Source organism: Phoxinus phoxinus, assembly GCF_949152265.1.
Source record: "Phoxinus phoxinus genome assembly, chromosome: 5".
NCBI classification, from domain to species: Eukaryota; Metazoa; Chordata; class Actinopteri; order Cypriniformes; family Leuciscidae; genus Phoxinus; species Phoxinus phoxinus.
In genome coordinates, this window is record NC_136880.1 from 39714575 (window position 1) to 39736753 (window position 22179).

The 22179-nt window shown below is 42.0% G+C and overlaps 3 protein-coding genes across 3 annotated transcripts; all 3 read right to left on the bottom strand.

Annotated features, from left to right (window-relative positions):
• Positions 1-392: 392 nt before the first annotated feature.
• LOC306998606 (polymeric immunoglobulin receptor-like) lies at positions 393-4275 on the bottom strand. Its single transcript, XM_079612818.1, has 10 exons — positions 4024-4275; positions 3545-3880; positions 3165-3458; positions 2693-2726; positions 2435-2473; positions 1449-1546; positions 1128-1180; positions 953-1042; positions 821-872; positions 393-735 (listed from the first exon to the last, which is right to left on the bottom strand). The coding sequence occupies exons 1-10, from the start codon at positions 4124-4126 to the stop codon at positions 722-724; spliced, it is 1113 nt and encodes a 370-aa protein (XP_079468944.1). The 5' UTR covers positions 4127-4275; the 3' UTR covers positions 393-721.
• A 1122-nt stretch (positions 4276-5397) lies between these two features.
• Positions 5398-14690, bottom strand: LOC306999004 (polymeric immunoglobulin receptor-like; the record flags this gene model as incomplete). The annotated part of the gene is made up of 6 exons (XM_079613400.1): positions 5398-5504; positions 11646-11677; positions 11903-11927; positions 12035-12340; positions 12453-12761; positions 14639-14690. The coding sequence occupies 5 exons, from the start codon at positions 14688-14690 to the stop codon at positions 11650-11652; spliced, it is 720 nt and encodes a 239-aa protein (XP_079469526.1). The 3' UTR covers positions 5398-5504; positions 11646-11649.
• Positions 14691-16953: 2263 nt separating this feature from the next.
• LOC306998605 (polymeric immunoglobulin receptor-like) lies at positions 16954-20921 on the bottom strand. The gene is made up of 10 exons (XM_079612817.1): positions 20755-20921; positions 20276-20611; positions 19896-20189; positions 19428-19461; positions 19211-19249; positions 18014-18111; positions 17690-17745; positions 17515-17604; positions 17381-17434; positions 16954-17295 (listed from the first exon to the last, which is right to left on the bottom strand). Exons 1-10 carry the CDS (start codon positions 20855-20857, stop codon positions 17272-17274), a joined length of 1128 nt encoding a protein of 375 aa, XP_079468943.1. The 5' UTR covers positions 20858-20921; the 3' UTR covers positions 16954-17271.
• Positions 20922-22179: the final 1258 nt, after the last annotated feature.

Sequence of the window (22179 nt, forward strand, 5' to 3'; positions counted from 1 at the left end):
AAAGCTTTCGGATTTCATAAAAAATATCTTAATTTGTGTTCCGAAGATGAACGAAGGTCTTACGGGTTTGGAACGACATGAGGGAGAGTAATTAATGACAGAAATGTCATAGATAGTGTGGAATTAGTGTGGGTTAAGCATATACTGCGCATGGCATTTTTCAGACCAGGGACGGTCTTGCACACTTACTTCCTGTCACGTACACGCACTATCAAGTGGCCAAGACCACAAGTGTGGGTATTTGGACATCTTAACATGTAACTCACCCCCATGATATAGGATTATGCTTTAGTCATTAATTTTTTTATATCTTAAAAAACATATTTCTATTATAAGATACTACCCTTATTAGACTAGGCCTACTGCTTAAACAATAGCCTAAAGCAAATATTATGTGCCAAAGTTTTATTGTCACAAAGCAAGCACATTACAACTTTGCAAATATATTATGAATGCTTTTTACAATCGACAAATTTACACACTTATTCCTAAATACGGTGAAATGCTTTAACTGAATTTTCATTTCATAGTAAACCACTTGTTTTGTTCATGTACTTACATTTTGCCACCACAAGGGACTTAACAATATAAAGCATGATATTATTCAATTAATATAATTTTATCTGAATTGAGACTTTGCTTGCTTTGCATTGTAATGATGCATGGAATAAAAAAAAATGTTAGCTTGTTTCAAGTTCCGTGCTGTTGTGTTCATATTTTCTCAGGAACATGCACCTGTGAATAAGAGATTAAACATTGAGATGAAATCACATGTTCAGTGTCTGTGTAAAACATCATGTGATCATTAACATCAACAAACCTATGTGCACAGAGCTGTAGGTCACCTCGTCCTCCACTGATACTGGGCTAAACTGGAGATACGACAGATGATTTAGAAGAATACTGACAATACAGGACGAATCTCTGTGCATGTTCTTGTGAATTCACTTACCGCTTTAGTTTTAGTTTTAGGTCGTACTGTCACAGAGCTGTAAGTCACGTCATTCTCTGCAACCGCTGATGATGAACAGACACCGTTTCCCTGTGAATAATTATAAACATGTCTGATTATAATGAGTCTCTCAGTTATGAGTTTGAACTCAAAATGGTTGTCAGCTCAAACCTACCGCGTCACCGTCTCCATCTCTGGTCACCTCTGTAATGTGGGTGTCTTTTCTGTCTGATAGTGAGCAAACAAATGATGTTATCAGAATTTCCGTTAGACAGTTCTTAGACAAGCATCAAGTTTATAAATACACACTAGCGCTCAATGGGGTCAGTAAGACTTTAAGAAGTCTCGTATTCTTACAAATACAGTAAAAACTGTAATACTGCGATCCTTCATAAATCATTCTAATATGCTTTTGAACAATAGTGTGCAAAACTGATCAAACACTGAATGGCTGATGGAATAGTTCATATAATAAGAAAGGTAAAGCAATACTGACTGTTCTTCTTTCTCAGTTTTACAGCTGATACGACAGTCACCAACAGCAGACACAACAGAAACAACAGGACTATCGGAATCCACACCTCCAGATAATGCCTGTGAGAATAAACAAATGGTTCATATTATATATGCAAAATTATCACTGCTATTGCTGTCATTGTCATGACAATAGTATTTTTGCTGAAACTACCATGATGCAGTTTTCCACATTTCATTTTCAAAACTTTTTATTCTTAGTTGTAGTGAACTCTGTCACTCGCAAACATATTACTTCCTCAGTTCTGTTGACATTTATTTTGGGATTGTGGCATTTGTTCTGTTGACATCACATTTGATATTTAGTTCAAAATGCTGCCATTATTATTGGTTTAAATAGTTTATTTTTTGCTGTTTGATGCTGTTCAAATTCTCTTAAAGGGATAGTTCACCTAAAAATGAAAATTGTCATCATTTATACTCACCCTCATGTTGTTCCAAACCTGTATGAGTTTCTTTCTTCTGCTGAACACAAAGGAAGATAATTTGTAGAATATGGGAAACCAAACAGTTGATGTGACTTCCAGTGGAATAAAAAATACTATTGAAGTCAATGGGGTCCATCAACTTTTTGGTAACAAACATTCTTCAAAATATCTTCTTTTGTGTTCAGCAGAGGAAATAAATTTATAACGGTTTGGAACGACCTGGGGTTGAGGAAAATTTTCATTTCTGGGTGAACTATCCCTTTAACATCCATTTCGTTTTTAAAACATTTCACAAGCGCCATGTTGCAAAACTAAAATAGACATAGGTTACATGAAAAAGGAAAAGAGGAAGATGGCCTCACTGATGCAGTTGCTGTTTTACTGTATACACCAGTTACAGTCATAAAATAAAAATAAATAATGTTGCATACAATTAATCTTAAAATCACAATTGCATACATTCTGGTTACTTGATAGTTATATTCTATTTGCATGTTTTAATCTATTTGAGCATTAATACTTATTCTGCTGCTCTTCCCTGCTTGATGGATTGTTGGTCCTATAAAGAAGAGAGAGAAATAATATAAACTTCAATAATTAACTCGAACAGATCTGACTAAAACTAAAAGGAAAAAGACCACACAGAGAAATAGACTAAATGTTAAGAAAGAAAATGAAATATACTAGTAAAATAAGCATCTTATTATAGGTCCATGATACAATATCAATCTTATATTCAAGTAATATCTATTGATTCATATTTTAATTAGCTACTAACCCATTTTTGTCAAATTCTTCTGTGATCACAACTGCTGTTGAATAAAATAGCAGAAAAAAAAATATTATCATTTTGTCACCACCAATAAGATTTTAAAATCACTACCAAAACAAAATACACAATTCTTAATTTTTATGGAATATTGCAGTATTCTGTCACTCACATCAGATCCACCAATAGCAAACCACAACCATACAATCAATTCCTCATGGAAAAAAGTCCCGCCCTACATTTTTTCTTGTTTGAGAAGCCGTTTCACTTTGATACGTGATAATAGGGAAGGCTATTGTAACTTCTGTTTGATGCCCATTTTAATGTATTTAATCTTTATTACTTTACTTTTTTGGTTCAGTAACAGTGACAACAGGAACATGTGGGGACAGCTACTGAACACAGAAAAAGATGAAAACAACTTTTTGTTTTTTTCTTATCAAGAACTCCTGTGTATGTCTAAGTAGAGAATGAGTTTTACCAGTGACTGTGAGTTGAACAGGAGCCTGCAGATCTCCTACTGAGCAGAAGTACCATCCAGAATCACTGAGTCTCAGTCCAGTCATCAACACAGTGAAGCTTCTCCCATCATCACTGATCTGGACTGATGAATTCTGGGATGTGTCAGTCCTCTTCTCAGTGTAACAGCCCTTATCTTTATATCTGCACCAGTGTTTGGATTTATTCTCATATCCAGAAGTGTAGAAACACTGGACACTGACATTATCCCCTTCATGTCCAGATACACTGCTGTTCATCACAGACACATCAGGAGCTGAACACACAGACACAAGTCATTGTGATTTATTAGGAATCAGGATCAGAATTATTATTCATCTGAATGTGAAACTGATCTCAAACCTGATTGAACTGTGAGATGAAGCTGCTCTGTTTCATCCACGTTAAGTATTCCTCCAATCTCCTCAACACACCAGTAAGATCCAGTGTCTTCATGCTGCAGGTTTCTCATCGTCACAGTAAAGAAACTCTGATCTGGATGATCGATTACTGACACTTTTCCTTTGGTTTCATTAGCATATGCCAGAATAGAGCAGTAATGATATGACGATTTTGCATCAAAGCACCAGTATTTCTTGTGTTCTGTGTATTTTCTGTCATAATAACACGGAATAATGACAGATCCTCCAGTCTGAACCGTTAACTCTCTGCTTACTGATCCTGTTGTGCATTCAGGACCTGAGAGAAGAAAATATCAACTTTAGTTTGACTTTTATGTAGCAGTACATGTGTAAAAGAATTACGAAGTACATGTCATACAGCAGGATATGTAAGCCACTCGTGTGTGTAAAATTAATTGTAAGCAAACGGAGAGCACTTGCCTGTTATGAGCCAAAGGAAAAATACAATGAAGTTCTTCAAACTGACTGTCAGTCTGTTGAAAAGTTGCAATGTTTCTTCTTTCTTAATCTTCATCATTTCCATGCAAGTTTAAATGTTTAGGTTAATACTATAGAAACAGCTTCTCACTCAAGGAGACGTGCATAAAGTGTAAAGTCATCATAGATCTCTACAGTCTTTCTCACTTCCTGTGTTCGTTCTCTCTTGTTGCTCGTGTCAAAAAGACTCCCTGTGAATGTTGCATCAGAAGTTACAAATGTGTCCCCTGGTTGAGAGAAGCTTAAAATAATAAATTTACATTCAAAATGAGATTTAAGGGAAATGAGAAGTATTTCTGTGCAATGCAGTGAATGTCAAAGCTGTTCCGCTCCAGGATTCACATGCTTCCTTCTCTAGTTCTTATTTTGCAATTATAGGTGTCACCTCAGAAACTGGTTATTTTTGGTCTGTTTTGTGGTTGGGTCAACACATCTAAGCAAAGAAATATGACAACAACAACAACAACAAACGTTTTTACAGAATTTAATATGACTTGAAAACAAGATGTGAAAGTCTATAAATGAAGCACCTCTCTTTATAGAAGTTATCAATGAAAAAAGCTTTTATCATTTTTGTATGCTGATCAAATGCATGCCATAACAGCCTCAGATTGGGTAAAAGGAGAAACAAGGGTATTCTCAGTGCTTCTGTAAACATTCACACATACTTCACACATTGTCTGCACTGTTATAAATAACCGTACATGAGTGGGACCACATCCAAAAGGCTTTTATAGGCAAATTACATGATACGTGACATAAAAATATACATTATTAGCTGAGAAAATAATTTTTTGGGTGAATATGTTTGACTTAAGGTTATTTTTAAGTATGTTATGCAATGCAAAACTATTCACATTTGGAAGATACTGTATGCATTTAAAAGTTATAGTTTCTCTCTACAACCAATACAAGTAACAATGACATCAATCTGCACTTCAGCTTCTCCTCAGATTGTCTGTCCAATCAAATGCTCTAATCTGAAGTTTTTATTTGCATCTCTTTGAAACAATATATATTCCAATATGCAATATTTTTAATTTATAAGCTTTGATGCCTCTGAATTTAAACCCAAATCTCCTTTTATCTGTTGTTGGTTAGTTAACATGATGACAGATGCAAATACTTTCACTGGCTAAAATTACTAAAATCACTGCATGAGGTCAGTATATCATATTGATATATATAAAAAAATGGCTGAATTGATTTTTTATTTTATTTTTTTATTTGGTATGTTCCACATTTATAAATCACTTTTGATAAAATAAAATAAATACATTTGAAGAAAAATGGTGAGAAAAAATACATTGCAGACATAGGCATTTAGCAAATGTAGACGTCTAATACAATTCTACTCACAGATCTTTAATCTGATCTGAATGTGTAAAGCAAAAGCAGTTTTCTTTTCAGCTCAATGTGGAGAAAACGTCTCGGTTACGGATGTAACCCTCGTTCCCTGAGTAGGGAACGGAGACGTTACGTCGAAATGACGACGAATGGGGTTCGCTTAGAAGCCTATCCTCTTCGAATATTAATAAAACGAGCCAATGGCAAGCAAATGCCATGGGTCTGCTGAATTTGCATAGCGTAACTCCGCCCCACAGTGTGGGTATATAAGGAAGTGAGCCGGCAACATGCAGATATGTTTCTTCGCTGAAGGAGCCAAGCTGAACTCAGGCTGTTCCAGCGGTACAGCGGAAGTGGCAGGAAGACGTAACGTCTCCGTTCCCTACTCAGGGAACGAGGGTTACATCCGTAACCGAGACGTTCCCTTTCGTAGTCACTTCGAGTTACGTCGAAATGACGACGAATGGGGTTCCCAGTCCAATCACGCCACCTCGGCTGTCTTCCAGTGCCCTGCGTAAGTCTGAGCTCCCTGTCGTGAGACTAGCACGGACGAAGGACTCCTACTTAACACAGGAATACCAAGGTACACTGGGAAGCATATCACAGTGGAAATATGCAATCAGTGCCCGCCCGAAGGGGGGGGACTTAAGAAAACACATATGACCCGGAGGGGGGTGCATACGGATAACACTGGGGTGTCCAGCCCGTAGGGTGGAGTATTTCAACCCCAGGGGTGGCAGACTGGCTTGCCAAGGGAAAGACACATGCTCGAAGGAGGCTTACAGTGGAAATACACACGTGGGGGTCGCCCAGCGGGGGAACCATGCACATGGTGGCACCTAGCCAACGCGAAAGCTGCCGGAGGCATAACTCTGGCGTTGACGTCAACAGCGCTGGAGGAACTCAGGGCTTATCAGGCTCACCTGAGGAGAATATCGCACGTATCCAGTCCGTGGAGTGGAATGGCGAGCAAGCGAAGACACCTGAGCGGGTCCTAGCACCGGCTGGTTGAAGCGAGTACTCGGGAGGACACTGGCTCCACTCGGAGATTGTAGAATCTGGCGAATGTGTTGGGTGTCGCCCAGCCTGCAGCTCTGCAGATGTCTGTTAGCGAGGCGCCATGCGCTAGAGCCCAAGAGGAGGCCACACTCCGGGTGGAGTGGGCCGTCACACCAAGGGGGCACGGTCGACCTTGCTGCTGGTAAGCCAAAGCAATGGCGTCCACTATCCAGTGAGACAACCTTTGCTTGGAGAGAGCCCTTCCCTTCAGCTTCCCACCATAACAGACAAAGAGCTGGTCTGAGGTCCTGAAACATTGCGTTCTGTCTACGTAAGCACGGAGGGCGCGTACTGGACAGAGCAATGCCAAGGCTGGGTCTGCCTCCTCCAGGGGCAGCGCTTGCAGGTTCACCACCTGGTCCCGGAAGGGAGTGGTGGGAACCTTGGGCACATATCCAGGCCGGGGTCTCAGGATCACGTGAGAAAAGGCCGGCCCGAATTCCAGGCACGCTTCGTCTACAGAAAATGCGTGCAGGTCCCCTACCCTCTTGATGGAGGCCAGAGCAACCAGGAGCGCTGTCTTAATTGACAGGAACTTAAGCTCCACTGATTGCAGAGGCTCAAAGGGAGCACTCTGCAGGGCAGTTAGTACCACTGAGAGGTCCCAAGAGGGAACGAGAGGAGGGCGAGGAGGCTGTAGTCTCCTCGCTCCTCTCAGGAACCTGATGACCAGGTCGTGCTTTCCCACGGACTTACCATCAACTGCGTCGTGATGTGCGGCGATAGCGGCAACATATACTTTCAGGGTGGAGGGAGACAGCCTTCGCTCCAACCCATCCTGCAGGAAGGAAAGCACGACACTGATCGGGCATGATCTGGGGTCTTCTGAGTGAGAAGAGCACCAAGAGACGAAGAGGTTCCACTTCAACGCGTAGGCATGTCTAGTGGACGACGCTCTAGCGGAAGTGATGGTAGCCACCACCGCTGGTGGTAGGGTACTCAAACCTGCCTCGTCCCGTCCAGGAGCCACACGTGGAGGTTCCAGAGATCGGGACGAGGGTGCCAAAGGGTGCCCCGTCCCTGAGAAAGGAGGTCCTTCCTCAGAGGAATTGGCCAGGGAGGTGCTGTCGCGAGGAGTACAAGTTCGGAGAACCAGGTTCGGGTGGGCCAGTGCGGCGCAACCAATATGACCTGCTCCTCGTCCTCCCTGATCTTGCACAGGGTCTGTGCAAGAAGGCTCACTGGGGGAAACGCATATTTGCGGAGGCCCCGGGGCCAGCTGTGCGCCAGAGCGTCCGTGCCGAGCGTGCCCTCGGTCAGGGAGTAAAACTGGGCGCAGTGGGACGAGTCGTGGGAGGCAAACAGGTCTACCTGTGCGTCCCCGAACTGATCCCAAATCAGCTGGACCGCCTGGGGATGGAGTCTCCATTCTCCAGGAAGAGGCTGAAGCCGTGAGAGCTCGTCGGCTGCACAGTTCAGGTCTCCCGGAATATAAATGGCTCGAAGCGACCTCAGATGCTTCTGACTCCATAAGAGGAGGTGGCGGGCGAGTTGCGACATACGGCGGGAGCGTAGACCACCTTGTCGGTTGATGTACGCTACTGTCGCGGTATTGTCTGATCGGACTAGTACGTGCTGGTTCTTGAGCAGCGCCCGGAAGCGGTGCAGAGCGAGACGTACTGCCAGCAACTCGAGGCAATTGACATGCCATAGGCGGTGGGGTCCTGTCCAGGAGCCCGCGGCAGCATGTCCATTGCACATGGCACCCCAGCCCGTGGAGGAGGCATCCGTTGACACAACAACATGCCTGGAAACTCGTTCTAAGGGCACTCCGGCCCGTAGAAAGCTGAGGTTCGTCCACGGGGAGAAGGTCTGACGGCAGGTCGGAGTAACTGGTACTCGGAGCTTGCCCTGGTGCCATGCCCACCTCGGGACTCGATCGTGAAGCCAGTGCTGAAGCGGTCTCATATGAAGCAATCCGAGCGGCGTTACCGCGGCTGCAGATGCCATATGCCCCAGGAGCCTCTGAAAAAGTTTCAGTGGAACCGCACTCTTGCTCTGGATTTGTCTCAGGCAAGTCAGCAGTGACTGCGCGCGCTCGCTCGTAAGCTGCGCGCACATGGCGACCGAGTCGATTTCCATACCGAGAAAAGAGATCCTCTGCACGGGGCAAAGTTTGCTCTTCTCCCAGTTGACCCGAAGGCCCAGACGGACTAGGTGCCGGAGCACTAGGTCCCTGTGTTCGCAAACCTGGTCCCGAGAGTGAGCTAGGATTAGCCAGTCGTCGAGATAATTCAGGATGCGAACCCCGTGTTGCCGTAGCGGCACAAGGGCTGCCTCGACGACCTTCGTGAAGACGCGAGGAGACAGGGCCAGCCCGAATGGGAGGACCGCGTACTGGTATGCCTGCCCCTCGAAAGCAAACCGTAGAAACGGCCTGTGTCGAGGAAGAATGGAGACATGAAAGTAGGCGTCCTTCAGGTCGATCGCTGCAAACCAATCCTGTGGCTGCACACATTCGAAAATGCGCTTGGCCGTGAGCATCTTGAACGGAAGCCTGTGAAGGGAACGGTTCAAGACGCGCAGATCCAGGATTGGTCGTAACCCACCGGTTTTCTTGGGGACAATGAAGTAGGGGCTGTAGAAGCCGGACCTCATTGCGGCTGGAGGGACAGTCTCGATCGCACCCTTCGCCAGCAGGGTGGCGACCTCCGCTCTCATGACAGGGGCATTGCCACCGACCATAGTGAAGCGGACTCCCCTGAAGCGGGGAGGAGACCGCGCGAACTGAATCGCATAGCCGAGCCTGATGGTCCGCGCGAGCCAGCGGGACAGGTTGGGAAGCTCTAACCAGGCTCCCAAGGACTGTGCCAGCGGGGTCATGCGGACGACAGACGTCCCCGCGGGGGTGCAGCGAAGCGGAATGACCGGCCCGGACGTGGGTGGCATAGCGGCCCGGTGTGGGGGCACGGTCATTAGCCGCGTCCTGCCAGAGGGAGCCAGGGAAGGACCAGCGTTCCACGGGGGCGTGCTCTGGCAGGGGTCTGGCGACAGAAGGGGATGAGAGCGGCGGGGCCCGTGGGCGGCGCGCACTGTCATTCCCTTCTGGGGGCTCAGAGATGGGGATATCAGTTCTTTCTTTAACCACATTAGGGTGCTGCCCACCCGTGGGTGAGCAGCGGGGAGTGGAGAACAAAGGATTCTCCCCCGGCCCTCCACCGGGGGAAGGAGTGGTCCTGCTACCATCTCCTGAGAAGAACTGATGGCCATCTCTGAGCAGCCCGTCTCAGGAGCGCCGCTTGGCCTGGCGTTTAGCGGGGCGCGGGGCTGGAGAGGGCTGGGGCGCCTGCCTGCGGCGTCCTCCACGACGCGGCCCGGGTGAAGGCTGCTGCTGGGGCCGTGCGGGAGGGGCGGGAGCCGCGGGAGGGCGCCCTCGGCGGCGAGCAGGCTGAGGCGTCTGAACCGACGGCTGGGTGGAGGCAGCAGCGGGCCGTCGGGGCAGAATATGACGAATAGCCTCAGTCTGCTTCTGGGCGGTTGAAAACTGTTGGGCAAAATCTTCAACCGCTCCGCCGAAGAGGCCAGCCTGGGATATGGGGGCGTCAAGCAGACGAGTCCGCTCAGCGTCCCTCATATCGGCCAGGTTGAGCCAGAGGTGTCTCTCCTGGACCACACTAGTGGACATCACCTGGCCCAGGGAGCGTGCGGTCACTTTCGTCGCCCGGAGAGCGAGGTCAGTGGCGGCACGCAGCTCATTGAAGAGCCCTGGGTCAGTCCTCCCCTCGTGCATGTCCCTGAGCATCTGGGCCTGGTAGACCTGCAGAGTGGCCATGGCATGCAATGAGGCGGCTGCCTGCCCCGCAGCTCTATAGGTCTTCGCCACCAGGGTCGACGAAAACCTACAGGCCTTGGAGGGGTGCTTAGGATCACCACGGGAAGAAGCACTCTGTGGACACAGTTGCATCGCAACAGAGCGTTCAACCATAGGCACCCCAGTGTACCCGTAAACAGCCGCCTGATCGAGAGGAGGAAAGGCGGAGGAGGTCGCCGAGCGATCACGGGAAGACAAGGGTGTCTTCCAGGACCTCGAGACCTCCTCATGCACATCCGGGAAGAAAGGCATTGGGGTTGGACGCCGACGTGAATCGGCGGCCGCGCCCAAAAACCAATCGTCCAGACGCGAGCGCTCGGGGCAGGGTGGCGGATTGCACTCTAACCCGATGCTCGCGGCTGCCCGGGAAAGCATGGCCGTCAGCTCGGGATCAGGATCGGGCAATGCTGACGCGCCCGGAGGCGGCAGCACAGCCGACCCCTCATCTCCCGAGGACTCCTGCCCACCTTGTGATGCTGTGATCGACATAGCATCGTCATTAGGAGCGCCAGACGGCGCACTCGGTCCGCCGCCGACCGTTGGCCGGGACTGATCGAGCGCATCATCTGGTCGGCTCGCGGGTTGCGGCACTTGAGAGGGGGATGTGGCCCGAGGACGAATCGTCGGTTGTTGTTGCCACACCGTCACCCTCAGGTCACCCTGGCCACCAGCCGAAGTACCAGCTCTATTACTAGAGGGGGTAGATCGGGGTGTGGATGAGGGGACTCTCACTCTTTCGAGATCACTGAGTCTCGACCGTAGTGTCGCGATGGTCATGTTTCCGCAATGAAAACATGAGTCATCCACAAGCGCTGCTTTGGCGTGCTCTAAGCCCAAACACGCAAAACAGCGATTGTGCCCATCTAAATCAGACAGCCAGTGACCACAACCAGAAGGGCACGGGCGATGCATCTTTAAAAAGACGTGCCACGCGCTTTGCTCTTTTAGAGAGAAGGAGAAATCCCCGCAGATGCTGAAGCGACCAGGGAGAGAACACACACACACTGGCAGATCACTGCTCAGATCGCAGGGAATGTGCACTCGCTGGAACTCGCTGTCACACCAACACCTGGAGGGAAGCTCGTCTCGAAGAGGAATAGAGATGATACTCAGGATGGCTTGTGGAGTGAAGGATAAACTTGGCTCCGAAAGCGAAAACATATCTGCATGTTGCCGGCTCACTTCCTTATATACCCACACTGTGGGGCGGAGTTACGCTATGCAAATTCAGCAGACCCATGGCATTTGCTTGCCATTGGCTCGTTTTATTAATATTCGAAGAGGATAGGCTTCTAAGCGAACCCCATTCGTCGTCATTTCGACGTAACTCGAAGTGACTACGAAAGGGAACTCTAGTTCTGTGACAGACAGAAACGCCATCTGAAAAATAAAAGACAATAGCACACTATCATGAGGCAACTGAATATGTTTCTCTGTCACATTAACTTGGATACATTTAAGGCCTCACATTACAGAAAATATTTGTATTCACATATTTTTTTTCAGAAGGAAGACTGGAAATTGTTTTATTATGTAACGTTATAGACATGTGAAGTATAGATATTGCTAAAGAGTAAGCCACAATAATGAGAATGTGTTACTTACTTTTCCTTCTCTGTGGTCACACTTACTGTCAAAATAAAATAAAACAAAAATTCTCACACAACAAAAACTTTATTGTAATAATTATGGATTGAGTTTTACATTTTTTGTATTTAAGTATTAAATATGTTTTACCTGGTTCTGCCTCGATTACAGTGAGTTGAACAGGATTCAGTGCCTCTCCAGCAGAGCAGAAGTACCATCCAGAATCACTGAGTCTCAGTCCAGTCATCAACACAGTGAAGCTTCTCCCATCATCACTGATCTGGACTGATGAATTCTGGGATGTGTCAGTCCTCCCCACTCTGTAACAGCTCTTATCTTTATATCTGCACCACTGTTTTGTTTTTTTCTGATATCCAGAACTGTAGAAACACTGGACACTGACATTATCACCTTCATGTCCAGATACACTGCTGCTCTTCACAGACACATCAGGAGCTGAACACACAGACACAAGTCATCTGATTATAAAAGATTATAAAATACATGTGTGTGAAGTCAGATAATTATTCATTAGAGTGTGATTAAAACCATTATAAACATCTCATACCAGACTGAACCTGGAGATAAAGAACAAATATATCAGTCGACTGTCCATCAGTCTCCACAGCACAATAATAGTGTCCAGTGTGTTTGCTCTGCAGGTTTCTCATAGTCACAGTAAAGAGACTCTGATCAGGATGATCAATTACTGACAGATTCTCCTCTGTTGTGTTTGTGTATATATAAGATTTATCATTATCTGAGTGCCAGTATTTCTTCTGCGGTGGGTTTTTCTCATCATAATGACATGGGATGGTGACAAATCCTCCAGGCTTAATAGTTAAAATATGATTAGGCTCACCAAAGCATAAAAAACCTTAAAAAACACACAAACCATTATAATATACAGGATTAACAACAAATCACTTCTGAATCAGTTCTATCCTCACATAAAACACATTTAACACCACATGAACAGCTGAGCAAAACATCTGTCATTCCAAAATGATAAACAGGATCCATTAGAAACAAAGACAGCTCAACATTTAATACTCACCTAAAATGAGCCAAAACCCGACTGAAATGTAACACCATTGTTAAAGTCTTTATTCCTGTATCTTGTTGTCTAACTGTGTTTGTAGTGACTGCTGCACTTCCCTTTTCTGCATTCATATAACACTCACATGTCTTGTGCCATCTGACTAGATGCAGTGAGGATAGACAGATTTCAAGCCAATTCTTATTCTGGTCACACATTCATTTGTATCTGTTTCAATAGTAGGGTGTCTGGAGGCAATTGTAACACACTACATTTCAATCACAAATGATCTATGATGACACTTTCCCAGCTAACAAAAATATGTTCTAAAATATTTTTGCTATAATGTTCCCATTAAGTAATGAAAATGTTATAACTGAATGTTCTCTAAACTTTCAAAACTTTAAGTGTTTTTATTTTATTTTAAATATTGGTTATGAATGTTAAGGGAACATTCAATTCAACAATTTTGCAAACATAATTTTGTAATGTTCTCTGAACATTCTGAAACTAGTAACTGATTTTGAGATTTAAAAAACTTAGCATATCCAACATTCTTCTCATGCTGTCAGCAGTTCTTCTCTGCAATAACAATTTGTGTGAATGTCATGCTATTACAGTTATAGCTCCTGTAAAACTCCATCTTGTATTAATGTATCGCACCCAATTGGGTACCTTTGTAAAGGAGGTGGATGTGCTGCTGTCCCTGAGTATAGCACCACACTTGTAGTCTTTAGTGATTTCAACATTCATCTAGAGAAGTGGTTCTCAAATGGTTTGGCCATGGCACCCACATTTTCCCATGGTCATCAACCCGCAACCCACTTTTTAAATATATATAGAAAACATTCTTAGAATAACATTCTCGGAACATTCTCATAATGTTATTTTTATTTGCAGATGGAACGTCATGATGTGATGTGTACTTGATAAATGTTCTCATAATGTTGAGAGAAAACATTTAGTTGTTATCTGGGGTCACTTTAATTACAAATAATCTATTGGGAGTGTTTATGATGGAATGTGAATGTTGTTGCTATAGGCGACACATAACTTGAAACTATTTCATGACATTCTTTTTAAATGTTTTTTAAGAAGAAGTGCGTCTCCTTAGTCATTGGTTAAAGTGCCCCTATTATGCTATTTTAAAGTTTCCTAATGTTGTTTTGGAGTCTCCTACAACAGGTGTACATGCATCAAGGGTAAAAAAAAAATTAATTTCTCACCCTCGTCCTGGCTGCCCCCTCTGTACTCTGGGCTCTCGTTGTTGTCTGGTATTGTTCATGTATCACACAATGCCTTCCTTCTATTTTATTACCAATGTTTGTTTGTTTTTGTTAAAGAACCTTTTTTTGTGGAAACTTTTCATCATCTTCATCTGAACCAGATCGTGACAGATCGCTGATTTTAAGATTAATTTAATGGAGATTGTGCTCACAAACAAATATTTGGGTGAATTATTTTAGACCAGAGAGTAAAAACATTTATATTACATTGTTTATTAAGTCAAGTCACCTTCATTTATATAGCGCTTTTAACAATATAGATTGTTTCAAAGTACCTTCACAGTGATAAAAGGAAATTAAAGTAACAGAGATTGTTTTGGCTTTACAGCAGCTCTATAGAATAAAGCTATTGTCCAGCTAAAGTTAGTTTTGATTGATTCTTCCATTGCAAAGATCATTAGTTAATAACTTAGCGCTTCCGGGTTCTACATCTGAACGCCGGCTCATCATTGCCCGACTCCTGCATCAGCATCACACGCATAACTCATGGCTCACGTGAACAGTGTCAGAGACTGACACGGAAGAGAAGAAATAGGCGTTTTAAATTGAATTAAGGCGTTATTTTTGTTTTGTTTTTTGTGCACAAACAGTATTCTCATCACTTCAAAACATTAATGTTGAACCACTGTAGTCTATGGACTATTTTAACGATGTCTTTACTACCTTTCTGGGTCTTGAAAGCGGTTGTAACGTTGTGACGTCTATGCAGGGATTCATCATATAAAATGCATCATATAAAATATATACAAAAATCTCAATTTGTGTTCTGAAGATGAATGAAGGTCTTACGGGTTTGGAACGACATGAGTGTGAGTAAATAATGACAACATTTTTATTTTTGGGTGAACTAACCCTTTAAGCGTGTCCCGCCATTCATCACCTTGAGGAACTCGCATGCCCCAATATCGCATCATGCCTAAGAAAACGTTCCAGTGTAAGTTAAATTAATTATGTTACATACAATTTGGTTGTAAAACGCAAAGTGTTGGACATTTTATTGGTGCAGAGACTGCAGAGATTATATATAATTTTGAAAAACGTTTGAAAATGAAGCAGCACAATCATGGTGCGATTAAGTGTGTCCCATTGAGTAAACAAAAATCTTAAAACATATGCGGTCTTCATGTGCACTTGAACACTTCGGCCAAACTCTGGAAATATGTCAGGTAAATAGACAAGTTGCACTGGCATTTGACCGTTTAAGCGCAAGAGAACTGATGTCGGGATCACATGCTGTCTGAAAGAGCTCAGGGGCTTTCTGTGCTTTCTTGACAGCTTTCACTTCAGGTTTGAGTCAGGATGACAAAAGTACCACATTGTAGTACCACATTACATAGTGTCTCAATACAGTAAATAATAGATTTCATAATAAAATCAGATACATGGTTGTTGTTTTTTGCCACTTAAGCCTGTAGGCTATATTCTTTGCTCTCGTGTGTAAAACAGACTCAAAATAACTAAGTTCTGCAGTAATCCAATATTGCAAAACTGCAAAAGGGAACATGACAATACCACAAACACCAGAAGGAACTGCTTTGACACTGTCTCCAAAAGCATGCAGAGATGTCTCTAATAGCATGCAGAGAAAAGTCCAAATTAAAAAATTCCCCATCGTAAGTGCACATTGATGGCCTAAGACACAAAACAAGCGGTTTGTGTGATAAAACGAACAGTATTTATATCGTTTTTATCTCTTTTACACAACCACGTCCAAGTGATCTGTTTACTTAGTCTGCGCAAGCGCCGTAAAGCGCCGGAATGCTCCGGAAGTGATCTCCCGGATGAGTTTTACATCGGTTTAAACATCCCGGATAAGCGCAAACTGTACCATTTCTATTAGCCGTCCTACAATCTCTGTTCTGTGCATATGGTGTAAACAATGAGTGACGTACACGCGCGAGAGATCACTTCCGAAGCCTTCCGGCTACAGCGCTTGCGCAGACTAAGTAAACAGATCACTTGGACGTGGTTGTGTAAAAGAGATAAAAACGATATAAATACTGTTCGTTTTATCACACAAACCACTTGTTTCGTGTCTTAGGCCATCAATGTGCACTTACGATGGGGAATTTTTAAATTTGGACTTTTCTCTGCATGCTATTAGAGACATCTCTGCATGCTCTTGGAGACAGTGCCTATATACCTGCATTATGACTGACAGACAAGAACGGTTTGACCTAAAAATATCAAAATTGAAACTACTGCGGAGACAAAGACACCTACATCTTGGATGCACTTCAGGTAAGCTAAAACATACCAACATTTAATTTCAAAGTGAACTATCCCTTCAACAATGTCTTTATACCTTTTTGGGACTTGAAAGTGGTTATTACATTTCTGTCTGGGGGGGGGGGGGGGGATCAGAAAGCTTTCGGATTTCATCAAACATATTTTAATTTGTGTTCTGAAGATGAACGAAGGTCTTACGGGTTTGGAACGACATGAGGGAGAGTAATTAATGACAGAAATGTCATAGTGTGGAATTAGTGTGGGTTAAGCATACTGCGCATGGCATTTTTCATACTAGGGACGGTCTTACACACTTACTTCCTGTCACGTACACGCACTATCAAGTGGCCAAGACCACAAGTGTGGGTATTTGGACATCTTAACATGTAACTCACCCCCATGAAATAGGATTATGCTTTAGTCATTCATTTTTTTATATCTTAAAAAACATATTTCTATTATAGGGTACTACCCTTATTAGACTACTGCTTAAACAACAGCCTAAAGCAAATATTATGTGCTAAAGTTTTATTGTCACAAAGCAAGCACATTACAACTTTGCAAATATATTATGAATGCTTTTTACAATTGACAAATTTACACACTTATTCCTAAATACAGTGAAATGCTTTAACTGAATTTTCATTTCATAGTAAACCACTTGTTTTGTTCATGTACTTACATTTTGCCACCACAAGGGACTTAACAATATAAAGCAGGATATTATTCAATTAATATAATTTTATCTGAATTGAGACTTTGCTTGCTTTGCATTGTAATGATGCATGGAATAAAAAAAATGTTAGCTTGTTTCATGTTCCGCGCTGTTGTGTTCATATTTTCTCAGGAACATGCACCTGTGAATAAGAGATTAAACATTGAGATGAAATCACATGTTCAGTGTCTGTGTAAAACATCATGTGATCATTAACATCAACAAACCTGTTTGTGCACAGAGCTGTAGGTCACCTCGTCCTCCACTGATACTGGGCTAAACTGGAGATACGAAAGATGATTTAGAAGAATACTGACAATACAGGACAAATCTCTGTGCATGTTCTTGTGAATTCACTTACCGCTTTAGTTTTAGTTTTAGGTCGTACTGTCACAGAGCTGTAAGTCACGTCATTCTCTGCAACCGCTGATGATGAACAGACACCGTTTCCCTGTGAATAATTATAAACATGTCTGATTATAATGAGTCTCTCAGTTATGAGTTTGAACTCAAATCGGTTGTCAGCTCAAACCTACCGCGTCACCGTCTCCATCTCTGGTCACCTCTGTAACACCTCTGGTGTCATTTCTGTCTGATAGTGAGAAAACAAATTATGTTATCAGAATTTCCATTAGACAGTTCTTAGACAAGCATCAAGTTTATAAATACACACTAGCGCTCAATGGGGTCAGTAAGACTTAAAGAAGTCTTGTATTCTTTCAAATACAGTAAAAACTGTAATACTGCGATCCTTCATAAATCATTCTAATATGCTTTTGAACAATAGTGTGCAAAACTGATCAAACACTGAATGGCTGATGGAATAGTTCATATAATAAGAAAGGTAAATCAATACTGACTGTTCTTCTTTCTCAGTTTTACAGCTGATACGACAGTCACCAACAGCAGACACAACAAAAACAACAGAACTGTCGGAATCCACACCTCCAGATAATGCCTGTGAGAATAAACAAATGGTTCATATTATATATGCAAAATGATCACTGTTATTGCTGTCATTGTCATGACAATAGTATTTTTGCTAAAACTACATTATCACTCTCAAACATATTACTTCAGTTCTGTTGACATTTATTTTGTGACTCTGGCATCTGTTCTGTTGACATCACATTTGATATTTAGTTCAAAATGCTGCCAGTGCTACTGGTTTAAATTGTTTATTTTTTGCTGTTTGATGCTGTTCAAATTCTCTTAAAGGGATAGTTCACCCAAAAATGAAAATTGTCATCATTTAATCACCCTCATGTTGTTCCAAACCTGTATGAATTTGATAATTTGTAGAATATGGAAAACCAAACAGTTGATGTGACTTTCCAACGCTATCTCACGACCAATTCGTACGAATTTGTACGAGTGATTAAAAGGTGGCTAATTCGTACGAATTTGTACGACCTCACTCGTACGAATTTGTACGATTTGACTAAACCCACGTGACGGTTGGGTTTAGGGGCGGGGTCAGGAGTAGGTCATTCGTATGAATTCATACGATTTTGGCAAATCGTAAAATATGTACGATTTAGCAAAAAACGTACAAATTCGTACGAGTGAGGTCGTATGAATTGGTACGAATTAGCCACCTCGTAAAATTCGTACGAATTGCCGTGAGATCGGGTTGGACTTTCTTAGAAGAAAAAAATACTATTGAAGTCAATGGGGTCCATCAACTTTTTGGTAACAAACATTCTTCAAAATATCTTTTGTGTTCAGCAGAATAAATTAATTAATAACGGTTTGAAACGACCTGAGGTTGAGGAAAATGTAAATTTCTTTGAACTATCCCTTTAACAACCGTTTAGTTTTTAAAACATTTCACAAGCACCATGTTGCAAAACTAAAATAGACATAGGTTACAGTACATGAAAAAAGAAAAGAGGAAGATGGCCTCACTGATGCAGTTGCTGTTTTACTGTATACAGTTACAGTCATAAAATGAAAATAAATAATGTTGCATACAATTAATCTTAAAAGAATGCATACATTCTGGTTACTTTAGTTATATTCTATTTGCATGTTTTTATCTATTTGAGCATTAATACTTATTCTGCTGCTCTTCACTGCTTGATGGATTGTTGGTCCTATAAAGAAGAGAGAGAAATAATATAAACTTTAATAATTAACTCGAACATATCTGACTAAAGCTAAAAGGAAAAAGACCACACAGAGAAATAGACTAAATGTTAAGAAAGAAAATGAAATATACTAGTAAAATATAGCAATATTTAAGATTGATTCATATTTTAATTAGCTACTAACCCATTTTTGTCAAATTCTTCTGTGGTCACAACTGCTGTTGAATAAAATAGCAGAAAAAAAAATCACCATTTTGTCACCACCAATAAGATTTTAAAATCACTAGCATAACAAAATATACAATTCTTAAATTGTATGGAATATTGCAGTATTGTCACTCACATCAGATCCACCAATAGCAAACCACAACCATACAATCAATTCCTCATGGAAAAAAGTCCCGCCCTACATTTTTTCTTGTTTGAGAAGCCGTTTCACTTTGATACGTGATAATAGGGAAGGAAAGGCTAACGTCTGTTTGATGCCCATTTTAATGTATTTAATCTATATTACTTTACTTTTTTGGTTCAGTAACAGTGACAACAGGAACATGTGGGGACAGCTACTGAACACAGAAAAAGATGAAAACAACTTTTAGTTTTTTTCCTTATCAAGAACTCCTGTGTATGTCTAAGTAGAGAATGTTTTTACCAGTGACAGTGAGTTGAACAGGAGCCTGCAGATCTCCAGCAGAGCACAAGTACCATCCAGAATCAATGAGTCTCAGTCCAGTCATCAACACAGTGAAGCTTCTCCCATCATCACTGATCTGGACTGATGAATTCTGGGATGTGTCAGTCCTCTTCTCAGTGTAACAGCCCTTATCTTTATATCTGCACCAGTGTTTGGGTTTATTCTTATATCCAGAACTGTAGAAACACTGGACACTGACATTATCACCTTCATGTCCAGATACACTGCTGTTCTTCACAGACACATCAGGAGCTGAACACACAGACACAAGTCATTGTGATTTATTATTAATCAGGATCAGAATTATTATTCATCTGAATGTGAAACTGATCTCAAACCTGATTGAACTGTGAGATGAAGCTGCTCTGTTTCATCCATGTTAAGTATTCCTCCAATCTCCTCAACACACCAGTAAGATCCAGTGTCTTCATGCTGCAGGTTTCTCATAGTCACAGTAAAGAAACTCTGATCTGGATGATCGATTACTGACACTTTTCCTTTGGTTTCATTAGCATATGCCAGAATAGAGCAGGATATATATACAGATTTTGCATGAAAGCACCAGTATTTCTTGTGTTCTGTGTATTTCCTGTCATAATAACACGGAATAATGACAGATCCTCCAGTCTGAACCGTTAACTCTCTGCTTACTGATCCTGTTGTGCATTCAGGACCTGAGAGAAGAAAATATCAACTTTAGTTTGACTTTTATGTAGCAGTAAATGTGTAAAAGAATTACGAACTACATGTCATACAGCAGGATATGTAAGCTACTCGTGTGTGTAAAATTAATTGTAAGCAAACAGAGAACACTTGCCTGTTATGAGCCAAAGGAAAAATACAATGAACTTCTTCAAACTGACTGTCGGTCTGTCGAAAAGTTGCAATGGTTCTTCTTTCTTAATCTTCATCATTTCCATGCAAGTTTAAATGTTTAGGTTAATACTATAGAAACAGCTTCTCACTCAAGGAGACATGCATAAAGTGTAAAGTCATCATAGATCTCTACAGTCTTTCTCACTTCCTGCATTCGTTCTCTCTTGTTGCTCGTGTCAAACAGACTCCGTGTAAATGTTGCATCAGAAGTTACACATGTGTCCCCTGGTTGAGAGAAGCTTAAAATATTCTCTAGTTTCCATCTCTAGTTCTCATTTTGCAATTAAAGGACTACCGGAGTATGTCATCTCAAGAACTGGTTATTTTTGGTCTGTTTTGTGGTCAAGACATTTAGGCAAAAAAAAATATGAGACAAAAAATGTATCTAAAGAATTTAAAACGACTTGAAAGCCAGATGTGAACGTTTTTCAATGGAGAACTTTTCTGTACAGAAGTTATTAATGGACAAATGCATAATGATCAAATGCATGACATGACAGGCTCAGATATGGTAAAAGGATAAACTATATTCTCAGTTCATGAATGTAATTGAAAACATTCACACATATTTCACACTTGCACTCTTAGTTGAGAATAACCGTCCATGAGTGGGAACACATTTAAAGGAAAGTGGGCATTTCAAAACAAATTTTTGGCTGTTAGAATGAATATGATATTTATAAGCTTGTGTGTTCAAAACCATGCCAAAATTCACATTTGGAAGATATATGCATTTAAAATGTATATGTCTACCAAGAATATGAACAACAATTTGGATGACATCATTCTGCACTTCAGCTTCTCAGATTTTCTGTCCAATCAAATGCTCTAGAATATGAAGAGTCCCGCCCCCACATCATAAAAGACACTGAAGCTGCGGCTCGGTCACTTGTTCACACATTTATGGTCTATATGGCGAATGACACATAGTGCACTATATAGGGGCTAGGGAGCGATTTAAACAGTTTAAACATGCTTTCCATTGGGGTAAATGAAGTCTGGTTTCAATCATGTCAGCCTCACGTCTCATGTGAACCTTCACAGCGCAGGAACAGTCTGTATGTTGTTCTGAAAATTTTCTCCCATTGAAATTTCAACCTCTGATTGTTCTGATTTATCAAAATAATAGACTGTAGGTTTTACAGTAAGCTTATAAAGTTTTTATTTTTATTTAGCTTTGATGCCTCTGAATTAAAACCCAGATCTCTTTTATCTGTATGTTGCTGGTTAGTTATCCTGTCACTGGCAACCACTAAAATTACTTTACTGTGTCTGAGAGGTCTGTATATCATATTGATACAAAAGATGATGGCTAAATTGAGAGAGCGAAAAAAGAGAACATGTATTTATTATTTTTGTAGTTTTA

Bases quoted from the DNA above. Each gene is read 5' to 3' on its own strand.
- LOC306998606 (XM_079612818.1), bottom strand. From the start codon at position 4,126: ATGGAAATGATGAAGATTAAGAAAGAAGAAACATTGCAACTTTTCAAC. The intron at 1,547-2,434 runs GTATTAATGCTC...TTATTCTCACAG, and splicing joins AGGGAAGAGCAGCAGAATAA to GCATTATCTGGAGGTGTGGA. The intron at 1,043-1,127 runs GTAGGTTTGAGC...AATTATTCACAG, and splicing joins GAGATGGAGACGGTGACGCG to GGAAACGGTGTCTGTTCATC.
- LOC306998605 (XM_079612817.1), bottom strand. From the start codon at position 20,857: ATGGAAATGATGAAGATTAAGAAAGAAGAACCATTGCAACTTTTCGAC. The intron at 20,190-20,275 runs GTTTGAGATCAG...CTGTGTGTTCAG, and splicing joins TCATCTCACAGTTCAATCAG to CTCCTGATGTGTCTGTGAAG. The intron at 18,112-19,210 runs GTATTAATGCTC...TTATTCTCACAG, and splicing joins AGTGAAGAGCAGCAGAATAA to GCATTATCTGGAGGTGTGGA.